General features: G+C 43.7%; 1 protein-coding gene across 13 annotated transcripts in view; it reads right to left on the bottom strand.

Annotated features, from left to right (window-relative positions):
• FARP1 (FERM, ARH/RhoGEF and pleckstrin domain protein 1) overlaps positions 1–18,066 on the bottom strand; it is a 309,639-nt gene that overhangs the window by 35,169 nt on the left and 256,404 nt on the right. For all 13 annotated transcript variants that reach the window (XM_086330336.1, XM_086330340.1, XM_086330332.1 and 10 more), the window contains 3 exons: positions 5,002–5,189; positions 3,674–3,763; positions 2,501–2,634 (listed from right to left, as the gene is read on the bottom strand). In XM_086330336.1, the coding sequence (XP_086186462.1) occupies positions 2,501–2,634; positions 3,674–3,763; positions 5,002–5,189 (412 nt within the window). The remainder of the gene's footprint in view (positions 1–2,500; positions 2,635–3,673; positions 3,764–5,001; positions 5,190–18,066) is intronic.

The raw sequence follows: 18,066 nt of genomic DNA, 5'->3' as shown, positions 1-18,066 counted from the left end.
GTGGCAGTCCTTCTAAAATGAAATGTGTTTCGTACAGCTCGGCAAAGTTCTCTGGTGGCAGTGTCAGTACTGAGAAGTGTCAGTAGTTACAAGTGAGAAGATCCCTGCCCCTCCATCCGGACGGGGTCATCCTTCCCTCCTCACTCTGGACACTGGGAATCAGGACATGCCCACAGATCCTCCCCTCTTGTGGTCAAGGACCACCCTTCAAGTTTCCAGCCCAGTCAGGGCCAAGCGAGATAAAAGTGCCAGAACAGGTTGCTGCAGGCACACCAAGACCTCAGAAGTGACTCAGCAACCCAGGGTTCATGACACTGTCATTAAAATAAGTGAGCATTACAGTTTTTGCTCCCTCCCCTCCCCAACCCCAGATTTTGCTTGGGTGCCTATGGGTTGGCGCCTGCACACTCAGGGGCAAGTTATATAACCCAAAGCTGTCAACAACTTGTCAGTCAAAGGACGCAGGACACAGGGAGGGGCCACTAAGCTAAAAACCCAACCCTACCCCCATCGTAGGCTTCTCAGGAGGTGCAGTGGTAAAGAATCTGCCTGCCAGGGCAGAAGACGTGGGGTCCATCCCTAGGTGGGGAAGATCCCTGGAGGAGGGCATGGCAACCCACTCCAGCATTCTTTTCTAGGAATTCCCATGGACAGAGGAGCCTGGAGGGCCACAGTCCTTGGGATCGCCAAGAGTCAGACATGACTGAGCACACACACACACCCCCACTGTGGGACTGCTCTGGTTTCCAGACAGCTCACACTCTTGTTTTCTCAGGAGCATACTTTCACTTTGCTTAATAAAAGTCTTGCTGCTGAAAACTGCTCTACGCCTCTTGTCTGAATTCTTTCCCATGAGGGGACAAGAACCGAGGCAACTACTGTTCTGCCAGTGGCAGCGAGTGAGCTGAAGCTGCCACACTGGGCTGCCAGGGCACTGCCAACTGAGGACAGCTCCTGTGTGTGACCTCCCCAACCTTATTTAAATCGACTGCTATGTGGACCAAACTGCCGTATGACACATCTCAAGATGCTCCGAGCTTACAGGACGTCTGTATGAACACGCATCTCACTGGCCAGAAAATGAACTGCTGGATTGGTTTCTCCAGAGCTAGAATGTCTTCAGCTTCACTACCAAAGCATCACTCAACTCTGCATGACTTGAGGAGGCAACATGGCAGAACACAACTGAAAGCTTCCCAGCCACTTTTGGGAACACAGAGTTAGATGCTACAGAGCATCTTTAAAAATTTCTAAAAGTGGTATTTCTTTTATATTCATAGCACCAATCGAGAGTAAGAGTCTAAACTGGCACTTTCAGTCTCTTGTCATCTCCAGTGGAGCTGAGTTTTATACCTGTTCTTCCTCAGTCCAAGCTGAGCTCTCCTGCCTGGGGCACGTGAGTAAAGCCTCCCACTTCCTTCTATCACAGCAAAGAAAGGTGCACTGAATTCTCTCCAGGGATAAGAAACATACAAAGTTGGATATCTGAGCACATTTGCTTCACAGCACAGGGAGTAGCTCTGTGAGCCTGTTAACCAGTGCCCGGATGCCCTACTTGGAATCCCCCAGGGTGGGACCACCTCATCCAGGTCTCCGGCTACAGTCACTAAAACACCCCTGAGAACACCTTGAACCAAACTCTCACCTGTAGTGAGGATGGACACAGTATGCAGTGGATAGAAAGCCTCTGCTATTATCTCCTGGCATTTTTCAGACGCATGCTTACTAGATAGTCAATTCCTCATGTGTCTATAGATGTCTTTAAAAAAAAAAACCCAGAAGAATTTTCTGCAGAAGTTTCCATTTTGGGCCAAGGGACTTTGCATTCCACGGTACAGACGATTTCTCCTGATGTTTTGCATCCAGAGATTAATATTTTATATGGTACTTAATAAAACAGACTTAATATTTTTATCCAGCCTGCTCTTCCTGAGTATTTAGGTCAGTTCCAATCTTTTAATTCTGTCATGGATATCATTGCCATTTGTCATTTCACATATTAGAGAGCAACCTTAAGATAAATTCTTAGTAGTGGGAATCAAGGTAAAAATGTATGCATGTGTGGGGTACGGGGTTCTGCTTTTTTTTTTTTTTGGCCATACCACACAGCAGGTGGGATCTTAGTTCCCCAACTAGGATCAGACCCTTGCCCCCTGCAGTAGAAGTGTGGAGTCTTAACTAAAAGACTGCCAGGGAAGTCCCTACGGGGTCTATTTTTCAAAGCACTCTTTATAAACACTGTGAAATATAACACTGAGAACAGCATGAGACGGATGATACTTAAATGGCTATAAAGCAAGCACCAGTAAAATATTACCAACACACTAAACGTTCCTCTTCTGCCTCTACTCTTTATAATTCTCATCAACCTTTCAGAAGACATGACTGTATTCTGTGGGATTCATTTCATTATCGGAACATAAAAATAAAATGAGAAATAGGGAAAGAAAGAGGAGGGTGGTGGGGATGAGGCAGAACGGTCAGCCAGAATTGTACTCACCACAGGGCAAGTCGTTGCTCAATTTCCTTGAGAAAATTTGTATGAAATTTGTGCAAAGGTTCAAAATTCGGGAATATGAGACTTTTCAAGGTTTCGGGCATGGAGTCCTCTTTGCTCACTGTGCTCTGAAACCACTGGGAATAAAAAAGAGGGTGCATTTAGAGGCATAGAGGTGAAGAACCAAGGTCTGCAGCTCTTCGGAGGTACAGCCCACCACGCTTGGAGACATAAGGGCTCTCCTGCCGCGTCCATAGGATTTCAAGAGCATCAAGGGCTTTGAGGCTTTTCTGTTTTCCTTCCTTTCATTAGATGGAGTAAGAAGGACCATCTCTGCATTACCGCCTCCTGAAATTTGTTACCAAGTACTGTTGAAGCCAGGAGAAATCTCTGAAGTGAGCAGCTACTCAAATCAAAACTTCCATTATGGCCAACTCCTGGGCCACCCCTGATTTATGCCCCCGTACGCCCTCAGTTCAGTCCTGAAGAAACTTCTGTCGCTCTTCCTTTGTTGAGATGCTGAGCAGAAAGGTGGCTGAACCAAAGAGGTGATGCCTCTGCCAGCACGCTCACCACTCATCTTACCGAGCGAAGGCTGGGCTGGGCCCCACGAGGACTGCTGAGCGCCTGCTCTAGAGGCAGACACCAGACCGTTCCAATTGACCTGCAGTTGCCTAGCTCCTTTCCAGAATCCAGGGTCATAAAGACATCTGCCACCATGCTTTGAATTTGTTTCTAAGACTGAACAAGACGGATTAAAATGATAAAAGGCAGTCTTTGAGGCAGATTTTGCTGACATGGCTCAATTTATTATCAGAGATAAAACGAGGTTTCCCTTTCACCTCTGAGGTCTCTCTCAAGAAAAATACGAGGCAAAACACACAAAGTTCTGCATCAGTGCAGGCAGCACATTCAGTGAAACGTTTAACATTAAATTTCTCCACTTTAGAAACTTCCTTCCTTTGCACTTAAAAAATCACAATTATAAAACCTTTTTAGGGCATATTCCAAATTAAACATACCATTATTGCCTAATTTGTACAACTCAGGACTAAAATCCTTTTAACTGGAGTCGGAGAACCCGATATTTAATTAGATCCAGCTTGTCTCCTAAAGCTGAGTTTTAGTCAAGATAAATTATGTAATTTAACGCTTTAGGGGAAATGCTACGCATACCGAAGTGATGACTTCAAGATCCTTCAGATACGTCCTCTCAGTGGTGGAGACTTCTTTAGCAATGAAGTATGCTTTGTCAGTTGGGAATCTCTGCAAAATTCATAAAAAGAAAAAAGACACAATAATTTGAGCCTCAGTTTCTAAAACAGTCCTAGTTACAAGAAAGTCCTAACCAAAGTGATGCATTGCTAACTTACAATCTTTGGTTGGTTGGTATCAAGGCTAAATAAACTCTTATTCTCCTTTTTGTGCGAGAGGAACTAGAATAAAGAATGAGTTTCTATGATGAGAAAATTGTCTAGGAATGTTTCCTTCCAAGTAAATCCTACCGGCAGTGAAAGAACTCAAGTGAGTGTGTCAGTTACCACTGAAGACTGTTCATTCAAAACTGGGCGCCTGAAAATCTAATTAATTAGGATAGTATCAGAGTGATGCAGCCTTCAAGAAATGAATGAAAAAGAACCAGGGCAGCCTTTGTCCTGGGCATCATGGGCTGGTGGTATTGGTTTTTAGGAAGCAGAAGTTACGTTGCTCCTGGGAACATGAAAGTGGCTGATCTAAAGGGCCAGGGTGGCAGCAGGCAGAGTCCCTGTTAGGGGGGCGGGTGGCACTGCCTTAGCGAGGTCTACCATTGGTTTTGCTTCTCTTTAAACAGTCAGGAAAAGGAAACCAATCCCCTGTTGTTGCCCATCCCGCTTACTTCCTACAGGAGTCCACCCCATTCCACCTCTGGGGATACACATGAAGCAGAGATGAGACCAGATACTTCCTACAGGAGTCCACCCCATTCCACCTCTGGGGATACACATGAAGCAGAGATGAGACCAGATACTTGTGCACCAGTGTTCCCAGAACATTAGGCAAAACAGCCAAATGGAGGAAACAACTCAACTGTCCATCAGTGGGTGGATGGATACACAAACTGTGGTACCCTCCAGACCACAGAAGACCAGCCAGCCTTAAAAAAGAAGGAAATTCTGATGCAGGCTACAACATGCATAAACCTCGATGTTCTGCTCAAGGAAATAAGCCAGTCACAAAGGCACAGACACTGCATGATTCTACTTTATCGCTGTTGTTCTGTCACGAAGTCGTGTCCGACTCTGCGACTCCATGGACTATAGTCTGTCGGGCTCCTCTGTCCATGGGATTTCCCAGGCTAAGTGTAGTAGGGTGGGTTGCTATTTCCTTCTCCAGGGGATCTTCCCAAATCAGGGATCAAACTCGTGTCCTTTGCATTAGCAGGTGGATTCTTTACCACTGAGCAAATTATTGGAATTAAAAAAAAAACAAAAAATCAACAGGTGAGTGCCTGCCAGTCCTCATACCTTTCTCCGGCCATCGTCCTCGTCCTCGGCCCGGGGGCCTGCCTGGTCATTCAGCAGGGGGCTGACCAAGGGGGAGGCCTGCTTGGTGTCAGGGCTCAGGTTGGGCGACAGGATGGCGTTGGTGGGCGCCGTTCCTCCCTGCGAGTTGATGGACAGCTCTGAAAGGTGAGGGCTGCCAGTCAGGGAGCCTGTTTGGGATGAGAAGTATTAAAAAAAAAAAAAAAAGTAATTTCTTCTGGGACCCAGTCTCCACTTACAATTTTCACCTTTTCAAACCTTTAGAAGCTTAGACTACTATATTACTATACGGCACGCTTAAAATGCCCTCCATGACTTTCTAGTTTTTTCCCTAAGTTTCAGCAGCCTTCATCCTTAAGACACCATTCAGTGGAACCACAGTTACATCATTAATGATAAGCTGGAGAACTCTGCGTAGAGCATAATTACAATAGTTTTAAAAGCATTGTGTATCTGCAAATAGCATCTTCATCTCCTAACTACTTCCTTAATGTCTTAAGAATTACTTGAGAAAGACACAGGGTCTATATCACAAAGAGATGTGGAAAATGACTAGAAAATAGTGCTATTCTAATAGAAGACTAAAGGACTTGGGACACCCAGGACAGACTACGTCTTGGAACAATGGTCACAGCTAAAGAAAGGGAAAGCAGCTACCTCCCCATTCTACGAAGAACAGAAGCAAGCTGGTTATACCTGGTGATGGCACTCCATGTCTCTCTCACTGTTTGGGACAGAAACACTAGTATCACAATTATAGCAAAGGTGATCATTTAAAAATGCAAAGCTGGAGGTTATCACATTGTCACAATTCCCCCTTTTGAGTCAAAAAACGACAGGTAGTTATTCCTCTGAAAACGATAACGGATATATGTAAATTGTATAACTGGGTAAAATGTATAATTACCCATTATGAGTCAACCAGATGAGATGACATGCACATGAAAACTCTTTGCCAACAGAATTTTGCAAGTACCAATACCTTAACCTATTGAAACTAAGTGGGATGTTTCAAAATCTACTTCTAAGCTCAAATGTTTCGGCCTAACAGATCTATAATTCTCATGCAGAAACTAGGATTAGGATGAACACAGTTTAAGTAGCCTGCAGCCCTGTCAGTTACCATCATAGAGAAAAACTACGTGAATGCTTTCTCTATTTTCCAATATCCAGTTTCATGGATGTGGCTACTCAGCCCAGTATCAAGAAGCTCGGGGAGAGAGGTGAAGGGCAGTCTTCTGGGAATTCCCCAGTTTTTTCACCTCTATCCTGTCTCTCTGGATTCATTCATATTTGCTTGGACATTACAAGATAGGTCCGCCTCAAATGGAGCTGCTGGAGTTGGGTCGTGAACGTGACCCCAGTAAAAATGAACCATGCAGAAACCCCCACCAGGCCCACCCAGTCTCAGGTCGCCCAGCTAGCTGTGTCACCTACGCATGGGGAGAAAAGCCACCACGCCCACAAAAACAGAAAGCAGACATCCTGCCCACTGACTATTGGTCAGTACAATCATCCTTGAAGAACAAGATCAGAAAATGTCAGGAAAAGTTAGATTCCAGAAGTTTGCATTAAAAAAAAAAAAACAACCCCCCCATTTCAATGCCTTGCATTTTCATAAACATCATTATAACAAAGTCCTGATGTTAGACAAAGACCCAGTCGCCCCTCTCACACCACCAGACCCAGGAAAACCCGGAGAAAAAGGCCAGAAATTGCTTCACAAATGTCAATTTTATTGACACCAGTGCACAACTGAGTACAATAATTTTGAGAGAATTTGAACTTGTCAAATAGAAATAGTGACAACAATCATAACTGTAATTGATTCAAGGTACTATGCTATTCTCTTAAGAAAAAAAAAAGAATCACAAAAAGAAAAATGATATCACTACAAAGAGGAATTAGAAAAAGAGAAATTCTGGCAGTCTGTCTGGAGATCGAAACATTTCATGCATTTGTGAGTCGCTGCTGGAGAGTCACTTTTTATTTGTTCACATCTGGCACAATGTGGGGGCTTACCTTCAGTTCTCACAGTGTGTGAGACCAGGTGAGGCAGTTTAAGTGAGACCGTGCTGGGCCTTGAATCTGCAGTGACGCGGACAGAAAAAGCACTTGCCTCGTCATTCAAAGAGTTGGAGCCAAGAACAAAAAGCAGTTAGAAGGCTAGCGTGGACAAGGAGTGTGGGTGGGGAGATAGTACCAAGGAAGCCTTGGACCACATCCAGCAGCAGATCAAAAACCAGCTGCCACATCGCGAGGGAGAGAATGAGGGTGAACACACTCGAGTGCAACCACATCCACCCTCCAAGGTCGAAAGCTGTTGTTGCCGCCCTTGTGAATTCCCCCGGGGACGCTTCGGTTTGGTAGACCCAGTGGGCAGGAAGGACGATCTAACAGATGAGGGCTCTTGGAGAGGTGCCACGCTGCCACGAAGGCAGGACACGTGGCAGAGAAGATAGCTATCTAGAAGGCTCCCCATAGGACCACACTGGAGACAGGAATCAGAAAGTGGGGCACTCACTGAGAGTGAGCCTGATGGTAACTGGGTTCCTAGGTAGAGTCGGGGAGTTCTAGAGTCCTAGAGTTCTGGGTTCAGCTACATTTTCACTTATCATGTGGCCTAAAGATGCGTGTGTCACCAACATTACACGTGCAATACACAACTCTGGAGGAGGACCAAATTACAGTAGACAAAGTCCATTTCCAGAGAGGTTACTTCAGCTGGCTTTGTGTCTGATCATGGGGCCCAAGAAAGCCAAGGCGACGACACTAAGACCAAGAAATCAATAAATACCAAGCAGCCTGTTCTAGAAATCTATCCGCAATGCTAACGAGGGGAAGGATCCAAAACTCTGAAGCTGGATTTTACCAATCTGAGCCACATCCGTGAAGAATAGCCTCTTTCCTCCCCTTGCAAGAGAAACTCCTCAAGGCTTTGCAAATTCAAGGATGACAGGGTTGCAAACATAAGCAGGTAGGCTCATTTACCATTCAGCAGCCAGTGGAATATGCGGACGGGAGTCATTAGTAGAATTTGGCAGCTTGATGAGTAATTAAAATTCTCTTTTGACTATGAGCCAGTGTGTGGCAAAGGTCTGTACAAACTGATGTCCACAAGGGGCCTGCCCTTGGTCCACAGTGAGGACCTGTGACCCAAACGTCAATGTCTGAGGTCACGGTTATCAGAGCTACATGTAACCAATTTTCACTGAAGTAGTCCATTCTAAAAAAAAAAAAGGGGAGGGGGCAAGCAAACATGGCGGTGTTAGATAAAATGAGTTTGCCAGATTTCTGCAGCTTCATAAAGCCTGCTCTCATCACACAGCCTGTCATCTGCCTTGAAGGCGCAGCCCTGCACGCTGAGGAGAAATGGCGACTGGCAGGCACTGGTACCCCTGAACATATTAATGCCTGGGGATTGTATCATTTTCCTCCTTGACACAAGGTTATACATCTCCTTCACTGACACAAAGGAACTTCTTTCAGCAAGGGGCTCTAGGTAAATAACTGGAGGGGGTGTCATCTGAGAAAAGCACCTGGTTATTAAGGCAATGGGTAGAAAGGAGTATGAAGAGATTAGAAAAAGATCAGTTATACCTTGAAAATCTGGAAGCTTTTGATTCTTTAAAAAAAAAAATTTCCCCTATTTTTAGAAATCACCCTACATGTTTTTAGTATTCAGTTACATTTCTGGTTTATAACCTTCAGGTCCCTTACCTGTACCAGATAACTTCCTGACACCCCTCCCTTACCCTTCAGCTGTATCCAGCGGGATGAATTTATGTCACTCCCAAGGACTAAACACACCTTCACCAATGTTACTCTCGAGGGAGGCATTTCTGGTAATTGCTTTTGAAAACCCTTTTACATGTACACATTCTCATGGCACGGACAATTATGGAACTTCAAATTAGCACTGCAGTATTTATGGATTCTTCTCTCTGGCTGCACACGGGGAGCTGGGTTTGCAGCCTCACCCACACTGGGGCGTCTCTCCACCAACTCTGCGGCAGAGGCACCTAAACAGCAGGATCACAGTTTATGGTCAACAAGCCAGACTCGCACCCTCCTTCCCCTTCTGGGACTAGGCACAAGCCACCAGATAGCCATCTCTTCCTCCGACTCTATTAAAGGCTTAAGAGCCAACTCACACAGCCTGGGAAAAGAGAATTTTCTGTTTTTCGAGTCATAAAAAAATGGCATTTCGAACACCTGGTTGTACCTGCCCTGTTTTAAATTAGCCAATAAATTGGGAATCCTCGCTTTTAATTAGGTGTTATTTTTCCTGTTAAGGAGTGAATGAGAAAACCTGACAACTTTAAAACAGTAATCCACAGGTGTGTGAAATACAAAAATATCTGAGATCAAGAATCCTGATGAAAACAAGACCGTCGATGGCTTTCTCAAATCCTCTTTCCAAAATTTAGAGAGTACAATGATTAAAAAAATACCCATGTAGGTTCCTCAGTATTTCCCCCAGAGTTACACATTTGGCAAGCTTCTAAATGTCATTCTTCCAACATTACTTGTCTTCTGTTATTTGGTTCTAAGATATAGGAGATTGTATCTCTATGTACCCACGATGTGCTTCAAAGGCACATGTAGAAAATACATGTGCAGGTTTTCATTTATTTTTAAAAAGGCTCTTTCTAAATCCAGAGTCTCCCTCTAAAAGAGAAGACAAAGTTTCTTTGGAGATGGCTGCATTTGAAAGCCAGTTATCCAAAAAAAAAAAAAAAAGGTCAGTATTGTATTGATTCACGGCTAGTTTCCAGAACAAGCATGATTCATTCTAGTCTGATAACGAAGCTGGATCCCACCCCAATGGAATATGTGAGGGGGAAAAAGGGCTGACAGTATTTCATTGAAATTACAAGATTCCATAAGAAAAACCAGATTACAGGATTACCAATCATAGCAGGGTTGCCTTCTTCTTGACAGCTTAGGTTGTTGTGGGAAATGTACGTGCTTCTTAGACCAAGTTCCTTGAAGAAAAGTTTTACAAGCAGCCAAACATCAGCGTTACTGTTCATCATGAAGCGATTCAGAGAAGCAACAGTGGTGCAAGTTGCAGAAAAAGAGAGAGAAATGCGGCTAATGGGAGAATATGGCGGTGGCAGGGGTCACAGTGGCTGGGCTGGGGTACACGGTGCTTTGAACCAGTGAAAAACACCATCTGGTACTTAGAACAAAGCTTCAGCCATCAGTAGCAAAGAACAGTTACAACTGACAGTTTTTACAGCAAGATACCTGTTAGGTCAAGTACAACCCTCTTTTGGGTGAGATTGACAAGAGCTATTAAGCCCGTGCATACACCATGACATGAGTTTGGCCTTCTCTGCTTAAAGAATCACCGAGTTCACTGTTACTGGAGAAACCAGCTACCATCCCAGTGGAGTAAACCCATGCTTTAGTGAGATACTGTGCTCAGCCATGGCGAGAAGATGGAATCAGACAGTATCTGTGAGAGCCTACATTCTGGGTAGATAGCAAACCATTACTCAGAACAGCTCATTGGCCACAAGACGCCAACTAGGGCGGAATCACCAAGTTTTCTCTACATTTCTACCTACCCGATTCCCTAACAAAACGCACAGCTAAACTCTTGTAAGCTATATAAAGTTTGCCAGTCCCTTTGGAATAGAGATGTGCATGTGTGCTTAGCTGCTCAGTCGTGTTCGACTCTTTGTGACCCCATGGATTGTAGTCCACCAGGCTCCTCTGTCCATGAGACTCTTTTCCAGGCAAGAATACTGGAGTGGTTGCCGTTTCCTCCTCCAAGGGATCTTCCAGACCCAGGGATCAAACCCACGCCTCTTGAGTCTCCTGCACTGCAGGTGGATTCTTTACCACTAGTGCCACCTGGGAAGCCTATTGGAATAGATGCTCCCACTGAACAATAGGAAGCCTATCTTTTGGCTAGCTGTCTGAGCTCCCCTATGTAAGCTCCTTCACAGATGCTCTCTGTTTCCATGAGCCCTGCCATGCCCCCGCACTACAGAGATCCTGCTCACTTCCAAAGGCCACCCCACATAGTATGAAAGGCAGGCCTGGAGAAGACGAAGTCAGGAAAACGAAGTCCGTCCTGTTCATCTTCGATTTCCCCACCTTTAGTGAAATACGGTACCACCGAGCAAGACCGCTCAGGATGTCTCCATGGTAAAGCTTGATGTTTAGTGAGCAGGATCACTGTATTCTAGAAGAAACAGGTATTCCAAGTACAAATTGGTATTCAGTCATGTTAAAAAAAAAAAAAAAAAAAGACGTCAGACAGTGCTCCAACAATGCAGGGAACAGAAGGTACACCGTGCTCCGAGGATAAAGACAGAACATTGGGGGAAAAAAATAAAGCTTTCTTTTAGGTAGGTACATGCTGACCATCCAGGGCATACCATGGCACGACAGAAAAATGTTTTCTCAACTCGATTAAACAAATGACAAAAATGAGAATGAAGTCCCCAGCCTTGTCTATTGTAAAATTAATTTAGTGTATTAGCAATTTTTAATAAATTACATATGCACACAGAAAGAACAGAAAGGAATTGGGTTAATAATAAAGGCCAAGCTTGTGAGATGGGGTCAGTTAGGTTTTCATGGCAACTTTCCAGGCAGAAAGGAGGTGAGGGCAAGGGACTGAATCCACTGGCCATTCAGGTTCGAGTGTAGACGGCAGCGGGGGTGTGTCCTCAACTAGGGAAGGCTTGTCTTTGGTCTTTCTATAAACCACTGTGGGTAGTGACAAATGCTTGCTTTCTTACAAAGGAACTTCCAGGCCCAGGAAAAAGCAATTGTTGGCCTAGTTTCATGAGCCAGAAAGGTCATCTGTGAAAATTACAGACCCATCACAGGTTCCAAAATGATCCCTCTATTATTTCCTATTTGAGAGGCCGTCAAAAACCCCAGCTTATAATAAAGGAAAAGCATTGCTTCCAAACTCTCAAACTAACACCTCCACCTCTTTCGATGCTTTTCTACCACACACACACACACACACACACAACCACACACACACACACACACACAACCACACACACACACACACACACTGATCCTCTCTCCTTACTATCTGGTTTACGTTGCACTCGGCAGTGATTTCTAACTACTACTCTTCAATAGCCTGAAGTCTTTGCACTTGGCCCCTAGCAGCAAGCTCACGCAATTCCTAGGACCATTTCCATGTTTACATCAACAGTATCTGCCTAGGAGCTAGCTAACCTTCCACACCGGCTCTCGAGTATACCCTTAGATCGGATAATCCATGTCAACTGCTATGAGATTTTAATCCTCCCTACTTTCAAATGTAAAACCACCCCAAGATATATCAGGGTAATCTGAGCTAGCACCCACACCAAGATGCCAAGGAGCTGTCTTCTACCAGAGGTTATAACTAAACACCAGAGGCCAAGAAGGTTGCCAAAGGCTGTTTTCAGGCTAAGCTGTGATGTCTGCATTGTTTAGTCCGTCCATACGGAAACGATCCTGAACAAATCAGGGTCTCTTTGATTTTTAAAGCTTTTAGGAAAAGAAGATTTTCTCATTCTACCCCAGGTTCCACCAGGGTTTTAACTGCTTTCATGGGAAAAGAAAAAAAAAAAGTTCCCCATGTTGGAGGGTTCGTCTATGTTTACTGGAGTGATGTGTGTGAATTTTATGAAGCAAGACCTTTTTTTTGTTTCCACAAGATTCAACTCACCTCCTCTCAGATACACCTATGACATATAAATCAGCATTTGCAACTTCCATGCATAGAGGAAATACTCAAAATCCCTAAGTTTCCCAGGAAACAGTAATAGTCCTTTTCCAAGTATGTGTCCAAACAGGTGGAAATCAGGCCACTTTTGATCTTTGATGTCTAAGATACTAGGCCAAATCATGGGTATTTTTGCTTTTCATGATGATGATGATTTCTTTATTTTTAAAAAGGCTGCCACATTAAGTGGCATGCTTATTTTGATCCAAAAGTCATGGCTTCAATTTAAAAACCAGCAACCGGTGCGAGAGGTATACACAGTGTAACGATTTCCCTGCGTTACATTTCACTGAACTAAACAGAGACAGACAGAACTAGACTCACAAGGGAAACACAGCACCAGTGAACTCTTTACACGTCACCAGAGTCCAGTTCTTGAGTCACTTCTTTCTTGCAGAAGCTCATCCACTAGCACCTTTCCTTCCATACATTCTTATGCGCTTGGCTAACACGGCTGACTGCAAAACTCATCTGAGAGCTATTGGCAATGGTTTAGTTCAAAATGTCCACCTCTTCCAGGTTAAAAGAAACGTACTCTACTGCAGAGGTTGCGCTGAAAGATTCTTCTGCAGTTTGATTTGTAAAATCTGCAGCAAGAGAGTTGACCCTTGAACAATGCTGCAGGGGCCAGGGGTGCAGACCCTCTGAACAGTAGAAAATTCACATGTAATTTGGAATTGGCCCTCTGTGTTATATATGTACACTTTCGCATCTGCGGATTCAACCAACTTTGGATTGGGTAGTGCAGTATTATTTACTACGGAAAAAATATCCAAGTGTAAATGGACCTGCATTATTCAAATCCATGTTGTTCTTCTAAAGTCAACTGGAGCTTCATCCCCGGGAAACTAGAGGAAAACCAGCCTTACAGTCATTAAGCTCTTCAAAGGATGGATGTTTATACAGTACAAAGGAGAAGATGGAGAACAAAAGAGCCTTTCTTGGGGAAGCAACTCAGAGAGCTCTTTAAATTCTGGTTAATAAAAATAAGGACTCAGACAAAGAAGAGTGATCGAAACAGAAGCAAATAAACTCAAACCTAATAAGGAGGAAGACCCCAAGTTTCTTAATTTAAGGCTGGGCCTACCTGTAGTCCAGTTACTCACTAACGCCTTCAATTGCACCAAATCCATGAATATTCATTGGAAGGGCTGATGCTGAAGCTCCAATAGCTTGGCCTCCTGATGTGAAGAGCCAACTCAATGGAAAAGACCCTGATGCTGGGAAAGGTTGAGAGCAAGACAGGAAGGCAGTGACAGAGGATGAGATGGTTGGATGGTACCACCAACTCAATGGACATGAGTGCGAGCAAACCGAGGGAGATAATGAAGGACAGGGAAGCCCGGCGTGCTGCAGTCCATGGGGTCACAAAGAGTCGGACACAACTGAGCGACTGAACAACAGCAACATACTGTGCTGAAGTAGGAATAGCATTTTAAGTGGAAAAAGTTGATTAAAAACATAGGCACACCGGTTAAAGACAGGAAAAAGGGAAGCTGATATGCATGTTCACCAGTTTTAACAAAATTAAAAATGGCATCTTAATATTTTAATTGTCTCTTCTTTTAGAAACTGCTTGACAACACAGTCAAACTGATTTGAGAGCTAAGATGCAAGTGGGCTTTCTGATTCAACTGTGGACAGGCTGGGTTTCGTATACTTGGTGGAAATTTCAAGAGGCTCATGTTATATTTTGGTTTTACAAAAAAAAAAAAAAAATCACATTGCTTGGTTTGAATCTTCAAAGCGGTTCTGAAGACTCAAGTGGGAATTACTCACATTGTAAGTGCAGGCCACAGCAGCACAACTTGGTGAGATAAATCCGTGAGAAGTTTCCAAATGAGTCACACACGCAGGGAAGAATCTGGCCAACAGACGTTCTTTAATTAAATGCCTGTCTAATAAAATGTCGTCAATGGCATACAGATGACTGGTAAAGGAGCCGGAGCAACCGGTTGTTGAGTTCTGGAACTCATTAAGTACATTTCTTTATGCTACGAGCATTTCTTGCATTTTTATCTTGCCCTGAATGAGCAACAACAAAGTATCTACTGCAAAAGGGTCTATAATTTACATATTTTGAAATATTACCGAGCAAAAGATATTAATGCAGGGAGGCCATTGGAGTAGCCCTGAGTAGCTTGAACATTCCTGCTTCTATATCTGGCTTGTTTTCCATCCAAGGCCTTAAGAAGACATCATTGCATACAGCAGCCACAACTTGAAGACCTGGCTTCCTTGCTGGTGCAGGCAACCCCCTCCACTAGCTACTGCCTTAGAAAAACTGGTGGACAGGTCTTGGGAAACCCTTTGGAAATTTGAAAGAATTCACGGTCTGTCATCTCTGCTGCCCATTCTGTTTATACTCAGGCCCATCTCTGACCTCCCTGCACTCAGTTCAACTTCATGGATGTGTCTGCCCTTCACAGACCACACAGGGAGATTGCAAAGGCCAGGGAAGGGCTTGGGGACCAGTCTCACTACAGGCAGGGAGCATGGAAGGTGGGAGGGTGGAGGCTGTTGGCTTTCCCGGACAACCTCACCTCAGTGAACTGGCTCTACTGCCCGGCTCACAGAATGCTTAGGCTGACTCCCCCCGCAGTGCAGGCAAGCTCTCCCAGAGGAACAAGTTAATATTCTGAGCACTTCAGAACATGTGACTTTTGAACAAACTATACCCCACACCTGTGCCCCTCTTTTCCTCTAAGCACCATGAACCACAGCAAAATTGCCACTCTCACAAAGACTGGCGGAGAAGCAGAAACTGGGTTGTTTGGCTGGTACAAAACCAACCTGAGAAAAACTCTCCCAGTGACCCTAAAAGTGGGAAATCTTGTCAACACAGAACTGCGTACACCACTGTTGATCAGTTGCTTTTGAAAACACTTTAGATAAAAGCCTACTTCTTCTAGGCCAAAGCACAACAAGATAATCAGTGGGATATGTTTTGCTTTGGGATTTACATCTGATGATTCACATTCTAAGCCGGGTAAGTTCATACCTTTTGCTCCTCCATATTTCATGATCAGACTGCTATATGATTAGAGGTAAAAACAAAACTCATTTGGGCAAACCACCTTCACAAATAAACCACAGATTCCAAATGTGACTCTGTTTAACTCACATTTGACTACTTTTTATATAGCAAGTTGACATCTTTTTCTAAGTTCAAAACAGGAAAAGCAAAATTGGGATATAAACTGCAAAAACCCCACAAAATAAAAAGCAGAAGTTCATCTTACCTAGTATGGATTCAACAACCTAAGGCTACCTGATTCCTAGTCTTCATGATTTTAATTATTAATCCACACAAGAATGTCAAAAAATAAAATATTGAATCCAAAAGTTCCTAGTACATTAAGATACCACAAAGAGTAACACACTGAAGTCTAGAGGCCAAGGCTCTGGTTTTAGCTTTGTCATGCAATAGCTATAGGACAACATGAAGTCTCTTACCTTCATCAGAACAAGGTTTCTTAACAATAAATGAAGGTTTAACTTAGGTGACCTCTAAGGTCCCTTCTGGTTTTAAAATTCTGCGACTCTGTTAAATATGTAAATCTAAAGCAAGACATGAAGAGACTACTTCAATGAACATCTTTCAAGCTTTCCAGTAATCAATTTGATTCATCAATCATGCACTGAATCAAATGACTAGGAAGATGAAGCCAAAGTGTGTATAAAAATGGATTAAGTTTTCAGAATCTTTAAAACCAATGTCTTGACATTCATGTGGACAGTCACATGTGAACCACAGGGTCTGTCAATATTTTTGCTTGTTCAACGCTGCTGCCAAATTCTACTCAGTTTCCTAAACACGCTTAGTTAGCTTTTCCTCATGACAAAGCCAAATGATGAGTTTTTATGAGGCCACTGGCAAGGCGGCACCCCAGGGATGGATCACTGTTACAACTCTTTCCAATAGTTTTGTAGTTACTTAGGATCTATAATTTTTGTTCTACAATTTATCTTTTTTTTTTTTTTTAAAAAAGTACCAAAGACTGAAAAGTACCAAAGAGCAGGCAAAGTACCAAAATACCCAAAAACATTTCATTTGTAATGCTTTTCTTATTCGGCAAGCAAGCCAACATTTCAGCTAACCCTCTCATCACATTCCACTAGGTTCTAGAAGGCAATAGCATCTGGCCGAGAGATGACCCTGGCTGCCTAGCAGAGCCATCTGGGGAGCCCAAGAGGCACTCCAGACCCATTATATCTCAGTTTCTAAGGTCAGGGCTCAGGCAGCAACCATTTTAAAAATGTCTCAGGTGATTCCAAAGTGCCGCTAAGGCTGAGAAGCAATGCAAGTTCAAACCACCTTCCATCTGAAATGCAGAATACTGGGTGGAAGGCACTGGTATAGGTGGGACAATTTAAAAAGAAACCAAACCTCTCAATACTTCCACTTTCTTTTTTTTCCTGCACAGAGAAACAGCCCAAAGTCACTGATCCGGGGAGAAGACACTGTTCCTGAGAGTGTGAATGTTAAGAATATGCATAAAAATCAACCAAAGGCCATGAGACTGGGAAACAGTCCTTCTCAGCCGAGTGCACTATTCAAAGGCAGACACCGAGTTTGCTAACTTCTTGGTGACGATAGCATGCACCCTTCGAGATCTTACTTTCTCCTGTGTCATCACTCCAAAGCATCTCTGTGCTTCACCAAGAGGTTCTGACAGCCAGTTACAGCTTCTTCAAGCATCACTAACATTTGCCCAAACCAAACCAGCAATCCCACGCCAATTATAGTTCATGAGGATTTATATCATTTCATCGGAAGTCTGCAAAGGAGAGAAAGAATTCCACAAGCTTCTGATTTAAATATTGATTAGTCTTCACTAAGATTTCAATCACGCTTCATCTCAACAAGCAACCAACTTACACTGGGCCTTGAATTTTGTCAATTCCTCACTTTATGAGGCATAGCAAAGCAGTCCTTCTTTTAAAGAAGGGGTTCAAAGTAAAGCCTGCACCCTTCCTGGGACCTCAGTGACACTTTAGTCCCAACACTCAACCAAATGGGAGAATGATCTGTGTACATGATTGAACATACGTAGAAAATTTCCATGTAAATAAGACACACTAAACACAGGATCAGATTCATAACAGTATTTCTTCCTCACCTTCAACCAGAAAGAGAAACAAGCTCTTGGTATAATCAGAGAAACTTGTCATGATACGTTTAGTTGTTAGTCTGAAAGATTTGAGAAGTCAGGCATGGCCCATCCAAACCCGTCTGCCCAAAACTCCCTGTGACAAATGTCAATTACAAATTAACAAGCCGCTAGGACTCA

This window comes from Bos grunniens, chromosome 12 (genome assembly GCF_055505025.1).
Source record: "Bos grunniens cultivar Pamir isolate PY7600 chromosome 12, Bosgru_T2T1.0, whole genome shotgun sequence".
Classification (NCBI taxonomy): Eukaryota; Metazoa; Chordata; class Mammalia; order Artiodactyla; family Bovidae; genus Bos; species Bos grunniens.
Note: the sequence above shows the minus strand (reverse complement) of the source record. Positions and strands in the feature narration are given on the sequence as shown.